The sequence below is a fragment of the Rhinichthys klamathensis genome, unplaced genomic scaffold (genome assembly GCF_029890125.1).
Source record: "Rhinichthys klamathensis goyatoka isolate OS25496 unplaced genomic scaffold, OSU_Roscu_1.1 h1tg000769l_1, whole genome shotgun sequence".
Classification (NCBI taxonomy): domain Eukaryota; kingdom Metazoa; phylum Chordata; class Actinopteri; order Cypriniformes; family Leuciscidae; genus Rhinichthys; species Rhinichthys klamathensis.
Window position 1 is genome coordinate 58,322 of NW_026607169.1, and position 16,679 is coordinate 75,000.

The 16,679-nt window shown below is 38.8% G+C and overlaps 1 protein-coding gene across 2 annotated transcripts in view; it reads left to right on the forward strand.

Moving 5' to 3' along the window:
* Positions 1-16,679, forward strand: part of sos1 (son of sevenless homolog 1 (Drosophila)) — a 77,529-nt gene that overhangs the window by 21,446 nt on the left and 39,404 nt on the right. For both annotated transcript variants that reach the window (XM_056243011.1, XM_056243012.1), the window contains exons 6-11: positions 461-604; positions 3,181-3,291; positions 5,320-5,418; positions 8,588-8,715; positions 13,871-14,162; positions 16,304-16,670. In XM_056243011.1, coding sequence (XP_056098986.1) covers positions 461-604; positions 3,181-3,291; positions 5,320-5,418; positions 8,588-8,715; positions 13,871-14,162; positions 16,304-16,670 — 1,141 coding nt within the window. The remainder of the gene's footprint in view (positions 1-460; positions 605-3,180; positions 3,292-5,319; positions 5,419-8,587; positions 8,716-13,870; positions 14,163-16,303; positions 16,671-16,679) is intronic.

The window sequence follows — 16,679 nt, forward strand, 5'->3', positions numbered from 1 at the left end:
CACACACTCCTCTTCATCCTCACACTCCTCACACACTCCTCTTCATTCCTCACACTCCTCTTCCTCATCCTCACAGCTGGGATTCACCCGTGCGTGTCTGCTTGTATATATTGCATAAGTGGCAAGAGGAGTGGAACACGTGCAATAATAATAAGCTATATGAAATTCATCCGGACATTTCAAACAGACTTTTAATCACTCTTAAAGCTAGATGTGATCCAGTGGGGTTAGGCTTAGGGGTCGTACAGGTCACACACGTTTGACACTTCTGCTAAAGATGAAGACCCAACTCTATGCATGTGTAGTAAGACTCCCCTCTCTGTTAAACACATGTTATTGGACTGTCCTGGGTTTAATACAGGTAGAATGCTCTTTTATGCAGTTATTTAAAAAAAAAAAAAAAAGTATAATATGACTTATGTTTGTTTTTCTCTCTCTCTCTCTCTCTCTCTCTCTGCAGGACGTCGAGAACATCTTCAGTCGTATCGTGGACATCCATGAGGTGACGGTGAAGCTGCTCGGGTTAATCGAGGATACGGTGGAGATGACCGATGAGACGAGCCCTCATCCGCTGGTCGGCAGCTGTTTCGAAGACCTTGCTGAGGTGAGATAGACATAGATATATACACACACACACGTTTAAATTATTTATAATCATATATAATAATATGATGGTTTTAATTATTTTTGGTAAAGTGCAATGGCTACATTCAATGAAAATCAATTAAATATATATTTTTTTCAAACAAACTGAAAATTTAATTAGTACAATTTAAAAAAAAAATACTATTATAATTTATAATTAATTTTGATATTTTATTTAAAATAATGTCAGTAATAAATGAATTCATTTGTATTTAGAAATAAATATATATTTTTTAATAAATGTAATTAATAATGATAATAATTTAAGGAATTATTTCTTAAATAATACTACTAAAAATAATATTTAATGTAAATGATTTAATGTAATTATATATAATATATTTAATTTAACTACTGTATATTATAATTATATATAATGTATGTATATATACGTGTGTGTGTGTGTGTGTATATATATACAGGTCCTTCTCAAAAAAATAGCATATTGTGATAAAGTTCATTATTTTCCATAATGTAATGATAAAAATTTAACTTTCATATATTTTAGATTCATTGCACACCAACTGAAATATTTCAGGTCTTTTATTGTTTTAATACTGATGATTTTGGCATACAGCTCATGAAAACCCAAAATTCCTGTCTCAAAAAATTAGCATATTTCATCCGACCAATAAAAGAAGTGTTTTTAATACAAAAAAAAAGTCAACCTTCAAATAATTATGTTCAGTTATGCACTCAATAGTCAATACTTGGTCGGGAATCCTTTTGCAGAAATGACTGCTTCAATGCGGCGTGGCATGGAGGCAATCAGCCTGTGGCACTGCTGAGGTGTTATGGAGGCCCAGGATGCTTCGATAGCGGCCTTAAGCTCATCCAGAGTGTTGGGTCTTGCGTCTCTCAACTTTCTCTTCACAACATCTCACAGATTCTCTATGGGGTTCAGGTCAGGAGAGCTGGCAGGCCAATCGAGCACAGTAATACCATGGTCAGTAAACCATTTACCAGTGGTTTTGGCACTGTGAGCAGGTGCCAGGTCGTGCTGAAAAATGAAATCTTCATCTCCATAAAGCTTTTCAGCAGATGGAAGCATGAAGTGCTCCAAAATCTCCTGATAGCTAGCTGCATTGACCCTGCCCTTGATAAAACACAGTGCACCAACACCAGCAGCTGACATGGCACCCCAGACCATCACTGACTGTGGGTACTTGACACTGGACTTCAGGCATTTTGGCATTTCCTTTTCCCCAGTCTTCCTCCAGACTCTGGCACCTTGATTTCCGAATGACATGCAAAACTGAGCAACAGTCCAGTGCTGCTTCTCTGTAGCCCAGGTCAGGCGCTTCTGCCGCTGTTTCTGGTTCAAAAGTGGCTTGACCTGGGGAATGCGGCACCTGTAGCCCATGTCCTGCACACGCCTGTGCACGGTGGCTCTGGATGTTTCTACTCCAGACTCAGTCCACTGCTTCCGCAGGTCCCCCAAGCTCTGGAATCGGTCCTTCTCCACAATCTTCCTCAGGGTCCGGTCACCTCTTCTCCTTGTGCAGCGTTTTTTGCCACACTTTTTCCTTCCCACAGACTTCCCACTGAGGTGCCTTGATACAGCACTCTGGGAACAGCCTATTTGTTCAGAAATTTCTTTCTGTGTCTTACCCCTCTTACTTGAGGGTGTCAATGATGGCCTTCTGGACAGCAGTCAGGTCGGCAGTCTTACCCATGATTGCGGTTTTGAGTAATGAAACAGGCTGGGAGTTTTTAAAAGCCTCAGGAATCTTTTGCAGGTGTTTAGAGTTAATTAGTTGATTCAGATGATTAGGTTAATAGCTCGTTTAGAGACCCTTTTTTTATGATATGCTAATTTTTTGAGACAGGAATTTTGGGTTTTCATGAGCTGAATGCCAAAATCATCAGTATAAAACAATAAAAGACCTGAAATATTTCAGTTGGTGTGCAATGAATCTAAAATATATGAAAGTTTAATTTTTATCATTACATTATGGAAAATAATGAACTTTATCACAATATGCAAATTTTTTGAGAAGGACCTGTGTATATATATATATAAATTAATTTCTTTGTATATTAATTTCTAAAACTTAATAAATAATAAAAAATAGTTAATTAAGTTTAATAATAACAATAATGTAATTAATAGTCATATTAATAATAATACTATATTTTAATATTTTTTAATTTATAATAAATTGTATTTAAAAAATAAAATAAAACTAGTAATAACAGTAATAATTTAATTTAAAATATATATATAATTTACAATAAATATTTTTTTTAAATTTAATTAATAATAGTAAGTTTCATTTGTTTATTTGTATATATATTTCATGTATTTAAAATAAAAAAAATTGAAGTAACTTTTATGTAAGATTTGATAATTGAATGTTGCATTTTGTGAGAACGGCACCGATACGATCCTCCCAGAACACACTGACGTCCACACTTCACAGCGACTGACCCCGCGGCCTTTCAAACACACACACACTCGTGCCGTAACAATACAGGTCACGGCGGGCTGCGCTGCGGGTCATGTATTAACTCTCGGGTGTTGGCCATTTTCAGGAGCTGGCCTTCGACCCCTACGAGACGTACGCACAGGACATCCTTCGCACCGGCTTCCACGAACACTTCCTCAGTCAGCTTTACAAACCCGGAGCCGCCATTTACCTGCAGGTCAGGAACACACACAACACTGCACAGGGTTTAGTTTAGATTAGTGTCCACAAGTGGAAATGTGTCTTTGGCTTCACTGTACACCACACACAAGGACACCAACACAACATAACAATACACATAAAAAGTCAAAGTAATACAATAACATTCGCATGTACATAAGCATCCACCCCATACTCATATTCATATCTTCTCAACATTTAAAATTCGAATGGCAGTTTGCACAAATGTAAACCTGGACCACAAAAACAGTCACATGGGTCAATTTTTTTTTAATTGAGATTTATATTTATATTAGATTTAAATAAACTTTCAATTGATGTATGGTTTGTTATGATAGGACAATATTTGGCTGAGATATGACTATTTGAATATCTGGAATGGATGAGGATGCAAAAAAATCAAAACATTGAGAAAAACGCCTCTAAAGTTGTGCATTTATGTTGGCGATTGTGCTGCATTCACTCACAAAAATAAATGTTTTATATATTTACGGTAGGAAATTTACAAAATATCATCCTGGAACATGATCTTTACTTAATAGCCTAATGATTTTTGGCATAAAAGAAAAAGTGATAATTTTGAGCCGTACAATGTATTGATGGCTATTGCCACAGATACACCCGTGCGACTCGAGCCTGGTTTTGTGATCCAGGGTCACATATGACATCTGGTACACATTTTTACTCACCCGAGGTTGTCTAAACCGTCTCCTTGATGGGAACAACTGAAATTCAGAATGTAAGGGATGAGAAGAATCCTCTAGGATAACCTATGCTTTTTGTTTATCTTTTAATAAATATACAAAGACAACTGAATGAGATACATTTATTAAAAGTTAAACAAAAGGCATTGGTGAAACCATTTCAGCTGTGAATAAAGACAGCGCATGTCCAAAACAATGTCTAAAAGCTGCTATGTGACAAGCTAAAAAACCCAGAAATAAGTTTTTATAAGCTGTCGACCCCAAAAAACGAGCGTTTAAGGACACAAAAGTGGATAGAGGCAATTGAGACAGAGCCCAATGTGTCATATAACCCTTGGTTGGGGGCCTTAAGCACATAAAAAGCTCGCAAATTCATCTAAAAGCGCCAAATTTGGCACAGATGTAGCTCAGGGCATACCAAAATGATTTAGCTAGGGCGCTGGAGCCAAGATGGCGGCCAAATCCAATATGGCCACTGCCCGAAAACGGTTCCGGCTATAACTTTTGAACCACATGAGTTACAAATACAAACTTGATATGTTTTTCAGCTTAATGGATCATTGGAAACACACAGGAATGTTTATATTTATGACCCAGTATATCTGGACCCCTTGATCCTCCAATTCCAATATGGCCGCTGTCCAAAAAATCAGTTTGGGCTGTAGTATGGGGCCCTACACCCCATTGTTATAAACATTCCTATGTGTTTCCAATGATCAATTAAGCTGAAAAAGATATCAAGTTTGTATTTGTAACTCATGTGGTTCAAAAATTATAGCCGGAACCCTTTTCGGGCAGCGGCCATATTGGATTTGGCCGCCATCTTGGCGCCGGCGCCCTAGCTAAATCATTTCGGTATGACCTGAGCTACATCTGTGCCAAAATTGGCGCTTTTAGATGAATTTACACGAAAATGTGCTTAAGGCCCCCAACTGAGAACTAACGTTACGCCCACTGGAGGCGACAGCGTAGCTTAGCTTAGCTTACAGAAATATAATATATAAAACTGACATTTGGATATTTGACTTAAGTTACCAGTGACTAAATGTTTACTGCACACGTAGGGTATTTTCAGTGCATACGTGTGTCAGGATCCCACAATTTACCCTTTCATTACAGCTGATGCTTCACGTCTTATTGCATGTATCCACTTTTGTGTCCTTAAACGCTCGTTTTTTGGGGTCGGCAGCTTATAAAAACATATTTCTGTGTTTTCTAGCTTGTTTGCTGTCACATAGCAGCTTTTAGACATTTAGTTTTTTTGTTATAAGTCAATATAACAATGATTTCACGCAATACAAACTCAATCTTTGTGTTTTCAGTCTATCTGTGAAGGGTTCAAAGAAGCGGTACAGTATGTTTTACCACGGTTACTCCTGACGCCCGTCTACCACTGTCTTCATTACTTTGAGATTTTAAAGGTGAGTGTCATTTCCCACAATGCACCATTTACTGATTTCTGCATTACTTTGAAACCAAATGGACATGCAAAAATAACTCCAAAAAGTCTCCAAATGTACGGAAGCCCTCAGCGGACATAGGAAAAATAAAAGCTAAAGCCTCGTTCTTTACAATACACTCTATTTAAAGAAACTATTTTAGAATTTCTAAATTTCAAACACTACTCTGAAATGCAGGGTTTCCTTGTGAGTTGATGAAAAGCTAATAGTTAAATAATAAAAATAAATAATTTTTAAGTAAAAACTAGAGATGCACTGATGTATCGTCCAATAATCGGTATCGGCCGAATAAAGCTATTATTTTTTTTAAAAGCCGATGATCAGTGCCGATTATACAGGTGAAACTCGAAAAATGAGAATATGGTGCAAAAGTTCATTTATTTCAGTAATTCAACTTAAAAGGTGAAACTAATATATTATATAGACTCATTACATGCGAAGTGAGATATTTCAAGCCTTTATTTGTTATAATTGTGATGATTATGGCTTACAGATATGAAAACCTTTTCACAATATTCTAATTTTGACTTTGGGGTTTTCATAAGCTGTAATCCATAATCATCACAATTATAACAAATAAAGGCTTGAAATATCTCACTTTGCATGTAATGAGTCTATATAATATATTAGTTTCACCTTTTAAGTTGAATTACTGAAATAAATGAACTTTTGCACCATATTCAAATTTTTCTAGTTTCACCTGTATCCTGTCAATCAAAAGGGGTGGGAAAACGTGTCAGATTGCAACTCATACTGTGTGTGAAGCAAATCTCTCTTGTGTTGAATTTTTGGGAAAGTTAAATCCACATTAATGCTTTAACAGTTAAAAAATAGTGGTGTTAATGCAGTTTATTTGACCCTATAAATCACCCGTAGTTCAAGCGAGGGTTGCCAGATCTACGGCTTTCCTTCATCAAACATTATGTGTATCGCCTCCCGTCCAATAATGGCAAAGAGCTCTGTGTGCTCGGTTACTTCTGATGAGAAACAAAGGCCTCGTTTACACTGCCCGTGAAATGTGACCCAATACTGATGTGACACAGATCGGATGTGTTCTATGACTGTGTAAACCGGAAAAAAAACCGCATACATTCGGATATTTCGAGATCGGGCCTCGTTCATATGTGGAAATAAATCAGATATGTGCCAATGTCAATGTGACTGTCATGTAAACAGGCAGATCGGGTTTTCTGAGGTTTAATGATGAGAGAAACCCCGACTCAGGACGGATGGTGTCGTTGTAGGAGAGGAATGGACACACGTTGACACAACATATCAAAGGTTGGCTTGCTCATCCTAAAATTTCGGATCCACTGCTCCTCGTTAGAGCCCGCCACGATCTCATGAAAGTGCGTATCTATAGCTAACGACTTTATTCAACTATTCGTTTTCTTCTATGTGGGCCTCGAGTGAGTTCACGTCAGAACGAAGGCTCACTATTGGCCAGCATCACACACATGACCAGCGTCGGCCAATAGTGAGCCTTCGCTCTGACGTGACCTCACTCGAGGCCCACATAGAAGAAAACGAATAGTTGAATAAAGTCGTTATTTTTGTTTGTTTTTTTGCGCACAGAAAGTATTCTCGTCGCTTGATAATCTTAAGGTTGAGCCGCTGTAGTCACTCGGACTATTTTAACGACGTCTTTAATAACTTTCTGGGCCGGCAAGTTTCAATAACAATAGAAGCCTATGGAGGAGTGAGACAGCTCTCAGATTTAATCATAAATATCTTCATTTGTGAACGAAGATGAACGAAAGTCTTACGGGGTTGAACAACATGAGGGAGAGTCATTACTCACAGAGTTTACATCTTTTGGTGCACTATCCCTTTAAGAAAAATCAAACTATCGGTATCGGCGGATATCATTCTGAATAATCAGTGCATCTCTAGTAAAAACGATCAGAATAAGATCCTTGTGAAAGTTATTAAAGTAAATATGTTCTCCCGAAGGGGTTTGTCGCTGTTGTAATATGGATGATTGTGTTTTATTATGATATTATATATTGTCGAGATATTTGCGTGGGTCGGATCAGTAATTCTCCCCAGAGTCACACGGATCTGAACATGTGCCTTCAGAGAGCTTTACCGCCAGCGTTCCCAGCGTTCCCTAAGCTGCTTTCCTGGATTCTTACGGGGGATTTATGGAGCAGAAATGAGCAAATCTCTGGCTGTAACACGACACAAACCTCTCTTTCATTCTGAAGCAGCTGAAATGAGAAATGTCTGTTTGCACACATGACCTGATGAGATGAACGCAGTGTTGTCGAGGTCCTGCTGGACGACATCATCACAGACACACACACACAGTTTCGTTTCCTTACTGACCACACAGACGTTTGAAGTTATTTCAAGGGTATATTTAAGTTAATGTGGATTTTTGGTTATTTTTTAAATAATTCATCAATGTGTAATTCGCATGTTCTTTTTAACATGATTTATTTACTTTTATTTTATATATTTAATTGCATTACAGGATTTAATTAATGTTTTAATTTGTTTGGTAAATTGTGTATTATTTTACTTGCAGTTGTATAATTTAATATGTTTTTAGTAAGTGCTTTATTTTGATTGTTCGTATTTTTAAAATATTTATTTTAATTTTCCATTTTCATGATTTAGTCCATTTTTAGTAAGCGTTTTATTTTGATTTGCTTTTTTTAATTTTAAATTTTACATTATATTTAATTTTAATTTTATTTTAATTTGCTTTTATTTTACAATTCTTTTTTTATTTTATATTTGAATGCTTACATTCATTGTAAGTTAGTGTATTTTTTATTTGCTTTTATCTAAAATTATTTATTTTTAATTTGACATTTTTATTATTACATTTTTTGCACGTTTTTTATTTTTTATTTTTATTATTATTACTTTTTATATTTATTTATTTAATTAACCTCTAGTAAGTAGTTTATTTGCATTTTTTTTTGTACTTTTAAAAATAATATATCATAATTTATTTAGACTCTTTTATGATTTAATTAATTATTGGCGTTCCTTTAACTCACGAACCCCTATTTTTGAGAAACACTGGCTTAAAGCATCATTAAAATAGTCAAAATCATGTACACACACGACCCATGAACCCGTACCGCCGTCTCACTGTGTGTCACTGTGTCCTCGACAGCAACTGGAGGAGAAGAGTGAGGATGAGGAGGATAAAGAGTGTTTGAAACAGGCCATCACAGCCTTACTGAACCTGCAGAGCAGCATGGAGCGCATCTGTTCCAAGAGCCTCGCCAAGAGACGCCTCAGGTACACACACACACACACACAGAGACAAACACTCACACACTCACACATACACACACACACACACACACACACACACACACACACACACACACACACAGACAGACACTCACACATATACACACACACACACACACACACACAGTCACACACACACACACACACACACACACACACACACACACTCTCACACATACACACACACACACACACACACACACACACACATACAGACACTCACACATACACACACAAACACAGATACTCACACAAACACACTCACACAGATACTCACACAAACACACTCACACAGACACATAATCTCACAGTACACATTCTCACTCACACACACACACACACTCACACATACACACACACACACACACACACACAGATACTCACACAAACACACACACACACAGATACTCACACAAACACACACTCACACAGACACATAATCTCACACACATACACACACTCACTCATGCACACACACACACACACACACACTTAGACTGACACACACTCTTACGCACATATACATACACACTCACACACATACTTACATGCACTCACACACACATGTACTCACGCACACACACTCACGCACACACACTTTTAGACTACACACACACTAACACACTCTCACGCACACATACATACACACTCACACACATACTTACACACATGCACTCACACACACACACATGCACTCACATACACACACTCAATCACGCACACACACACACACACACACACTTAGACTGACACACACACTAACACACTCTCACTCACATATACACTCACTTGCTCACACACACACACACACACACACACACACACACACACACACACACACACACACACACACACAGAAACACTCACTCTCTCTATCACACACACACACACACACACACACTCTCTCTCTCACACACACACACACACTCATAGACACACATTCACACACACACAAACTCACAGACACATACACTCACTCTCTCACTCACACACACACTCACTCTCTCTCCAACTCTCTCACTCACTCTCTCTCTCACACACACACACACACACTGGTCTCCACCCATCAGCCCCTCGTGTGTTTCCCTCTGACCCTGAAATAGCCGGTGATCGTGACGAGGGAGTGTGTGTGTGTGTGTGTGTTGCGTCAGGGTTTGGGCGGCTCTGCTATTGTTGTTCTCAGAGAGAGAGAATGAGGAGGAAAGCGGCCCTTCATCTGCTGAAGGACTCGGGAGTCATGAGGATCTGACGTGTTCATGTCCCGTTGAGCGTGTTTTAGCGGTTTTATGCGTTCGCGTATGTGGAAAGGATGGCGGCTCTTACGGTACGTGTGTTTTTGGAGAGATAAACGCTCTTGCTGTTCAATTGAAGAAAGAATCGATCGACTACATCGTGATTGAGCTTCAGTCGCCATCATCATCATCATCATCATCATCATCATCATCATCTGAGATGTTTCATGTTGTTGGAAAGTTGGGTAACTCGTTACAGTAAGGTTTCATTAGTTACATGAACTAACAATTATAAACACTTCAAAAGCATTTATTAATCTTAGTTATTGTTAATCTCAACATTTACTAATGCATTATTGAAATCAAATGTTGTTTCTGTTAATATTATTTAATGGACCTGAGCTAACAAATTAGCAGTTGTACTAACGTTAACACAGATTAATAAATACTGTAACAAATGTGTTGCTCATTGTTAGTTAACTAATGGGACCTAATGTTAAGTGTTGCTAAAGTTTATATTAATTAAGCTGAATTGTACAATAAGGTCCTGTGAGTTAATGTCAGTTAATCCATTAACAATGAGTAATATCTTTTGTTACAGGTTTTATTAGTCTTTGTTTATGTTAGTTAATAAAAAAAACAGTTTGTTAGCTCAGGTTCATTCAATAACTTTTGATTTCAGTAATGTATTAGTCAATTAAGATTTAACTAAGATTAATCTAAAACTAAAGATTAAGTTATTTTTCATTGTTAGTTCATGGTAACCTTCATATGAAGTGAGACCGAAGATTTTTCCGACGATAACTTTAGTTTGAAAGTCGAGTGATTTCAGTGTGAACAAGCTCTTCGTTTTACAGACTTTAAAACGTCTGAATGTGTTTAATTGCTGAAGTGTGTGGAAGGACAATAATGCTAAAGATATGGTTCTAAAAATCACTCTAAATGTAAAACAATAGCAGAGTCGACATCACAATTATAAAGATGTCATTGGAATCTCATGATAGAGCTGATGAACGATAAAAACACAGACAGCCAATAAGAATCCATCCTGATTCAAGCATTTAAAGGTGCAGTAAGCAATTTCTGAGAAACTGTTGATATTTGAAATCACCAAAACAAACACGGCCCTACCCAACAGGACCACACCCCTAACTTTATAGCCCCGCCCCAAATTCACAAACATGCTATGCAACACAGGCTCCTCCCCCATCATAATGGACACGCCCCTTACTGCTGATTGGGTGTAAGTGTGTTTTGGTGCTCGGTCTAGCATGTCTCAGAAATCACTTACTGCACCTTTAAATGCTCGACCTTTATAAAGCAGGATGGATTCTGATTGGCTGTCAGTGTATTTATCCGTTTTATTTTTATCGTTTTACGATTTCTGAGAAACTCTATTGATATTTGAAATCACTAAAACAAACACGGCCCTACCCAACAGGACCACACCCCTAACTTTATAGCCCCGCCCCAAATTCACAAACATGCTATGCAACACAGGCTCCTCCCCCATCATAGTGGACACGCCCCTTACTGCTGATTGGATGTAAGTGTGTTTTGGTGCTCGGTCTAGCGTTTTTTTTAGAAATCACTTACTATACCTTTAAATGCTCGACCTTTATAAAGCAGGATGGATTCTGATTGGCTGTCAGTGTTTTTATCCGTTTTATTTTTATCGTTTTACGATTTCTGAGAAACTCTATTGATATTTGAAATCACTAAAACAAACACGGCCCTACCCAACAGGACCACACCCCTAACTTTATAGCCCCGCCCCAAATTCACAAACATGCTATGCAACACAGGCTCCTCCCCCATCATAGTGGACACGCCCCTTACTGCTAATTGGCTGTAAGTGTGTTTTGGTGCTCGGTCTAGCGTTTCTCAGAAATCACTTACTGCACCTTTAAATGCTCAACCTTTATAAAGCAGGATGGATTCTGATTGGCTGTCAGTGTTTTTATCTGGGTTTTTTATCGTTTTACGATTTCTGAGAAACTTGATATTTGAAATCACTAAAACAAACACGCCCCTACCCAACAGGACCACACCTCTAACTTTATAGCCCCGCCCCAAATTCACAAACACGCTATGCAACACAGGCTCTTCCCCCCTAATGAGTGGACACACCCCTTACCGCTGATTGGCTATAAGTGTGTTTTGTTGCTCGGTCTGTTCCACTCCCAGCGTTTCTCAGAAATTGCTCACTGCACCTTTAAATCTACAGACGACAAAACTAGAATAAACAACGCTGTCATCCTCAGGTGTGGACGCTGATATAGTTATAATTATCGTTCTTGGTGTGAACAGGCCGTAAAAGTGCAGTGTCGCTCGTCCGCAGTGTGTGGCGCTCTTCAGTGAGAGAGAGAGAGTCTGCCGTCTCAACACTCCTTCATCTGCTCTGACGTGACGCGCGTTTGCTCGCGTCTTCACAAAAACATTCAGAAGTAAGATGCTCTTCACTCTATAGAGAGTCTTTCACTAGTCCCTCCATCTTCAACTCATTCACTCCCTCCATCCTGTGATTCGTAACACCCGAAAATATGAAAATCAGACTCCCATAAGAACGTCTTCTGGTAGAACAGTCAATCTGATGGTGTAGAAGTGTGTCTCTTTCAGGTCCTGGAGGGCTGTTCATCTTAAAGAGGACCTATTATTACTATTCAAAGTCTTGATGTTGTTTTTAGGCTCTACTAGAACTTGAATGTTGATTATTTTCCTCATATTCTCCATTGTTGCGGCTCCTCTCTTCCCAGTCTGTCAGTAACGCTCTGTTTACTTCCTGTCTCTATGAAGCCCCTCCTTCTGAAAAGCACACTGTGCTCTGATTGGTCGGCTGGAGCAGTGTGCTGTGATTGGTCGAGCGCTTCGAGTGTGTTTGGGAAATGTCCCGCCCCTTTCCATAACCGCCAGTTTAACACACTACTGACTAACTCAACCAGGCCCCGCCCCTTTATTCTGCGTATGAATTATTATAATGAGGAATATTGTGACGTGTTCGTTCCCGGAAGAAACTCAAGACTACAATGGAGGCGTTTCAGGAGTTCAGGAACACTGACTCTGATATAGAGGAGAACTCCCTCTGGAAGCTGATTGGACATTTAAATCTTGTTATTTAGATGTTGATGGTCACGAGGAACTCTAGGACTTGGTTTGGTCCTCACTGGTGTCGTGTAGAGCTGATTTATTTCCCTTCCCTACTGTTTACGTCAGCTTTAGTGTGATATTTTAATGTCTTTCATTACATTCTCCTTATTTAAGTATCGACACTTTCACGAATTGATTTGATTTGATTCACAAACTCTGATTGATTGATTGAAAAATCTCTCTGAACTAAAGCTGTAAACTGAACCCTGTCGGTCGGTACATTACTATAATATTAATGTATTCAAACATTCTTTCAATAATAAAGAGCAGGTTAAGTAACATAATTATTATGTAATACAATACTCCTCTCTAGAGTTATTTTTCTAGCTAACTATCAAGTTTGTGGGATTTTCTTTTGTTTCTTGCAGTTTTACTCTGAACAATTACTTTAAACATGATTGATTTCAGTAAGTCGTTCTGTATCTTTCAACATTCCTTCTGATGTTTATTGATGCTGTAACTAGTAGTAAAGAGGAAGAGATGATCGGTTCATCTGTCGGCACACATCAAAGAGCGTCAAAACCATATTTACTGTTGAAATTTTGTCATAAAACTGACTGGATTTGAAAGCCGAGACTTTGTTTAATATCATAAAAAGCACTGTGATTATTGGGTGGTGCAAATAATGTTTTTGTTCACACATCAACTGAAACACCCAGACTAATCGATATCGAGATCAACAAAATGAAAATCAGTTGAAGTCGATTAATCAATACTGTGATTTGGTATCAACATTGTGTCCGCGTTGTTCTATCACCCAGCGAGTCGGCGTGCCGCTTCTACAGTCAGCAGATGAAGGGCAAACATCTAGCCATCAAGAAGATGAATGAGATCCAGAGGAACATCGACGGCTGGGAGGGCAAAGACATCGGCCAGTGCTGCAATGAGTTCATCATGGAGGGGACGCTCACACGGGTGGGCGCCAAACACGAGCGCCACATATTCCTGTTCGACGGGCTGATGATCTGCTGCAAGTCCAACCACGGCCAGCCTCGTCTACCGGGAGCCAGCGTGGCCGAGTACCGTCTGAAGGAGAAGTTCTTCATGAGGAAGGTGGGTACTGATATAAGTTTGAGGCACTAATGTGGTTAATATGTGCTTTATTAGTACTCAGCCAATATCATAGTTTTATGCATGCTAATAAGCAACTAGTGAATAGTGAGAATTGGACACTTAACTAAAGGTTTACCAAACATTTTATATTTTATACAAAATGTATATTTTGCCAAATAATTTGCACTGTAAAATCAAAGCCAAATGTATAAGCATATTGTGTTCCAAATTTGAAGTTGATATCACAAAAATTGAGGTTCCTGTGAGATTTTGTGTTGGCGCTGTACCAAAACTAGCCACCGGGTGACGTCCACATTCCATTAAAATTTTATTGTGCATTCACTTTTCATAATTTAATAAATTTCTGTCAGTTTTCTGTCACATTTCTGTTTGTTGTTCTGTTTGGCCGATACGTATCGGAAGCAGACTTTTATTTTGACAGCGTCTGAGTGCCTGAGAGTTTTTCTGTTTGGCCAATGTGCCAAAAGAAGACTTTTATTTTGACAGCGTCTGAGTGCCTGAGAGTTTTTCTGTTTGGCCAATATGTGCCAAAAGAAGACTTTTATTTTGACAGCGTCTGAGTGCCTGAGAGTTTCTGTTTGGCCAATGTGCCAAAAGAAGACTTTTATTTTGACAATTGTCGGAAGTAGACTTTTATTTTGACAATAGTCGGAAGTAGACTTTTATTTTGACAGCGTCTGAGCTCAGATGCACAGGAGCTGCCATTCTCAGTCTTCATTAGTTTACCCTTGTTGTTTAACAGTTCTATCTAAAAGATTGGACAGAATATTCGACAAACTGATGAAGAAAGTGAACAATATGAAAAAAATTGCTTTTGCCTTTCTATTATTAGTAATAGAAAACCAAACGCTAAAATAATTTTTTATATTCATCCTGTGAAAACCGTTTTGAAAATGGACATTGCATTACCATGGAAACGCTAATATAAAACCTTTTTGCAGGCTCCTCCCCCTAGTGGTCGGTGTCATGTTTCATATTACTAAATTTTCTAATCTTGACAATGCACATATAATTGGAAAGGTCTGAGATTCAGGGTTCCATATTTGACCACTGTTTTGTGATAGTCAAAATAAAAGTTTACTTCTGACATTGATGGGTCAAACAGAAAAACTTGCAGGCGCTCAGACGCTGTCAAAATAAAAGTCCTGGCACTGTCAAAATAAAAGTTTGCTTCTGAGTCTGACACATATTGGCCAAACATAAAAAAACTCTCAGGCGGTCAGACACTGTCAAAACAAAAGTCTACTGCCGACATGGATCGGTCAAACAGAACAACTCTCAGGCGCTCAGACCCTATCAAAATAAAAGTCTCCTTTTGGCACATATTGGCCAAAGTGAAAAACTACTAGACCCTCAGACAATGTCAAAATAAAAGTCCTGGCACTGTCAAAATAAAAGTCTTATATGTATTGGCCAAACAGAAAAACTCTCAGGTGTTAAGACTGTCAAAATAAAAGTCTGCTTCCGACAAATATCAATCAAGCTTAAAAACTCAGGCGCTCGGATACTGTAATAAGTCTGCTTTTAACACATATTGGCCAAACAGAAAAACTCTCAGGCACTGTCAATATAAAAGTCTGCTTCTAAATTGGCCAAAATAAAAGTCTGCTTCTAAATTGGCCAAAGTGAAAAACTACCAGATCCTCAGACAATGTCAAAATAAAAGTCCTGGCACTGTCAAAATAAAAGTCTTACATGTATCGGCCAAACAGAAAAACTCTCAGGCGTTAAGACTGTCAAAATAAAAGTCTGCTTTTGATAAATATCAGTCAAGCATAAAAACTCTCAGGCTCTCAGATACTGTCAAAATAAAAGTTTACTTCCGACATTTATCGGCCAAACAGAAAATCTCTCAGGCGCTCAGACTCTGTCAAAATAAAAGTCCTGGCACTGTCAAAATAAAAGTCTGCTTCCGACATTTATCGGCCAAACAGAAAAACTCTCATGCGCTCAGACTCTGTCAAAATAAAAGTCCTAGCACTGACAAAATAAAAGTCTGCTTCCAACACGTTTCAGTCAAACCTTGAAACTTATTGGCTGATGCGATGGTTAAATGCAGAATATCGGTCGACTGTGACTAATAGGGTCCTGGATCTAAACATCCACATGTTCTTCCACAGGTCCAGATCAACGATAAGGACGATAAGGAGGGCGAGTACCGGCACGCCTTCGAGATCATCCTGAAGGACGGGAACAGCGTGGTGTTTTCCGCCAAATCTGCGGAGGAGAAGAACGGCTGGATGGCGGCGCTGATCTCGCTGCAGTATCGCTCCACGCTCGAGCGCATGCTGGACACGGCCATGTTGCAGGAGGAGAAGGAGGAGCAGATGAGACTCCCCGGAGCCGAGGTCTACCGCTTCGCACAGCCAGACTCCGAGGAGAACGTCGTGTTCGAGGAGAACGTCCAGTCCAAATCCGGCATTCCCATCATCAAAGCGGGAACGGTGCTGAAGCTCATCGAGAGGTTGACCTTCCACATGTACGCTGGTGAGTGAC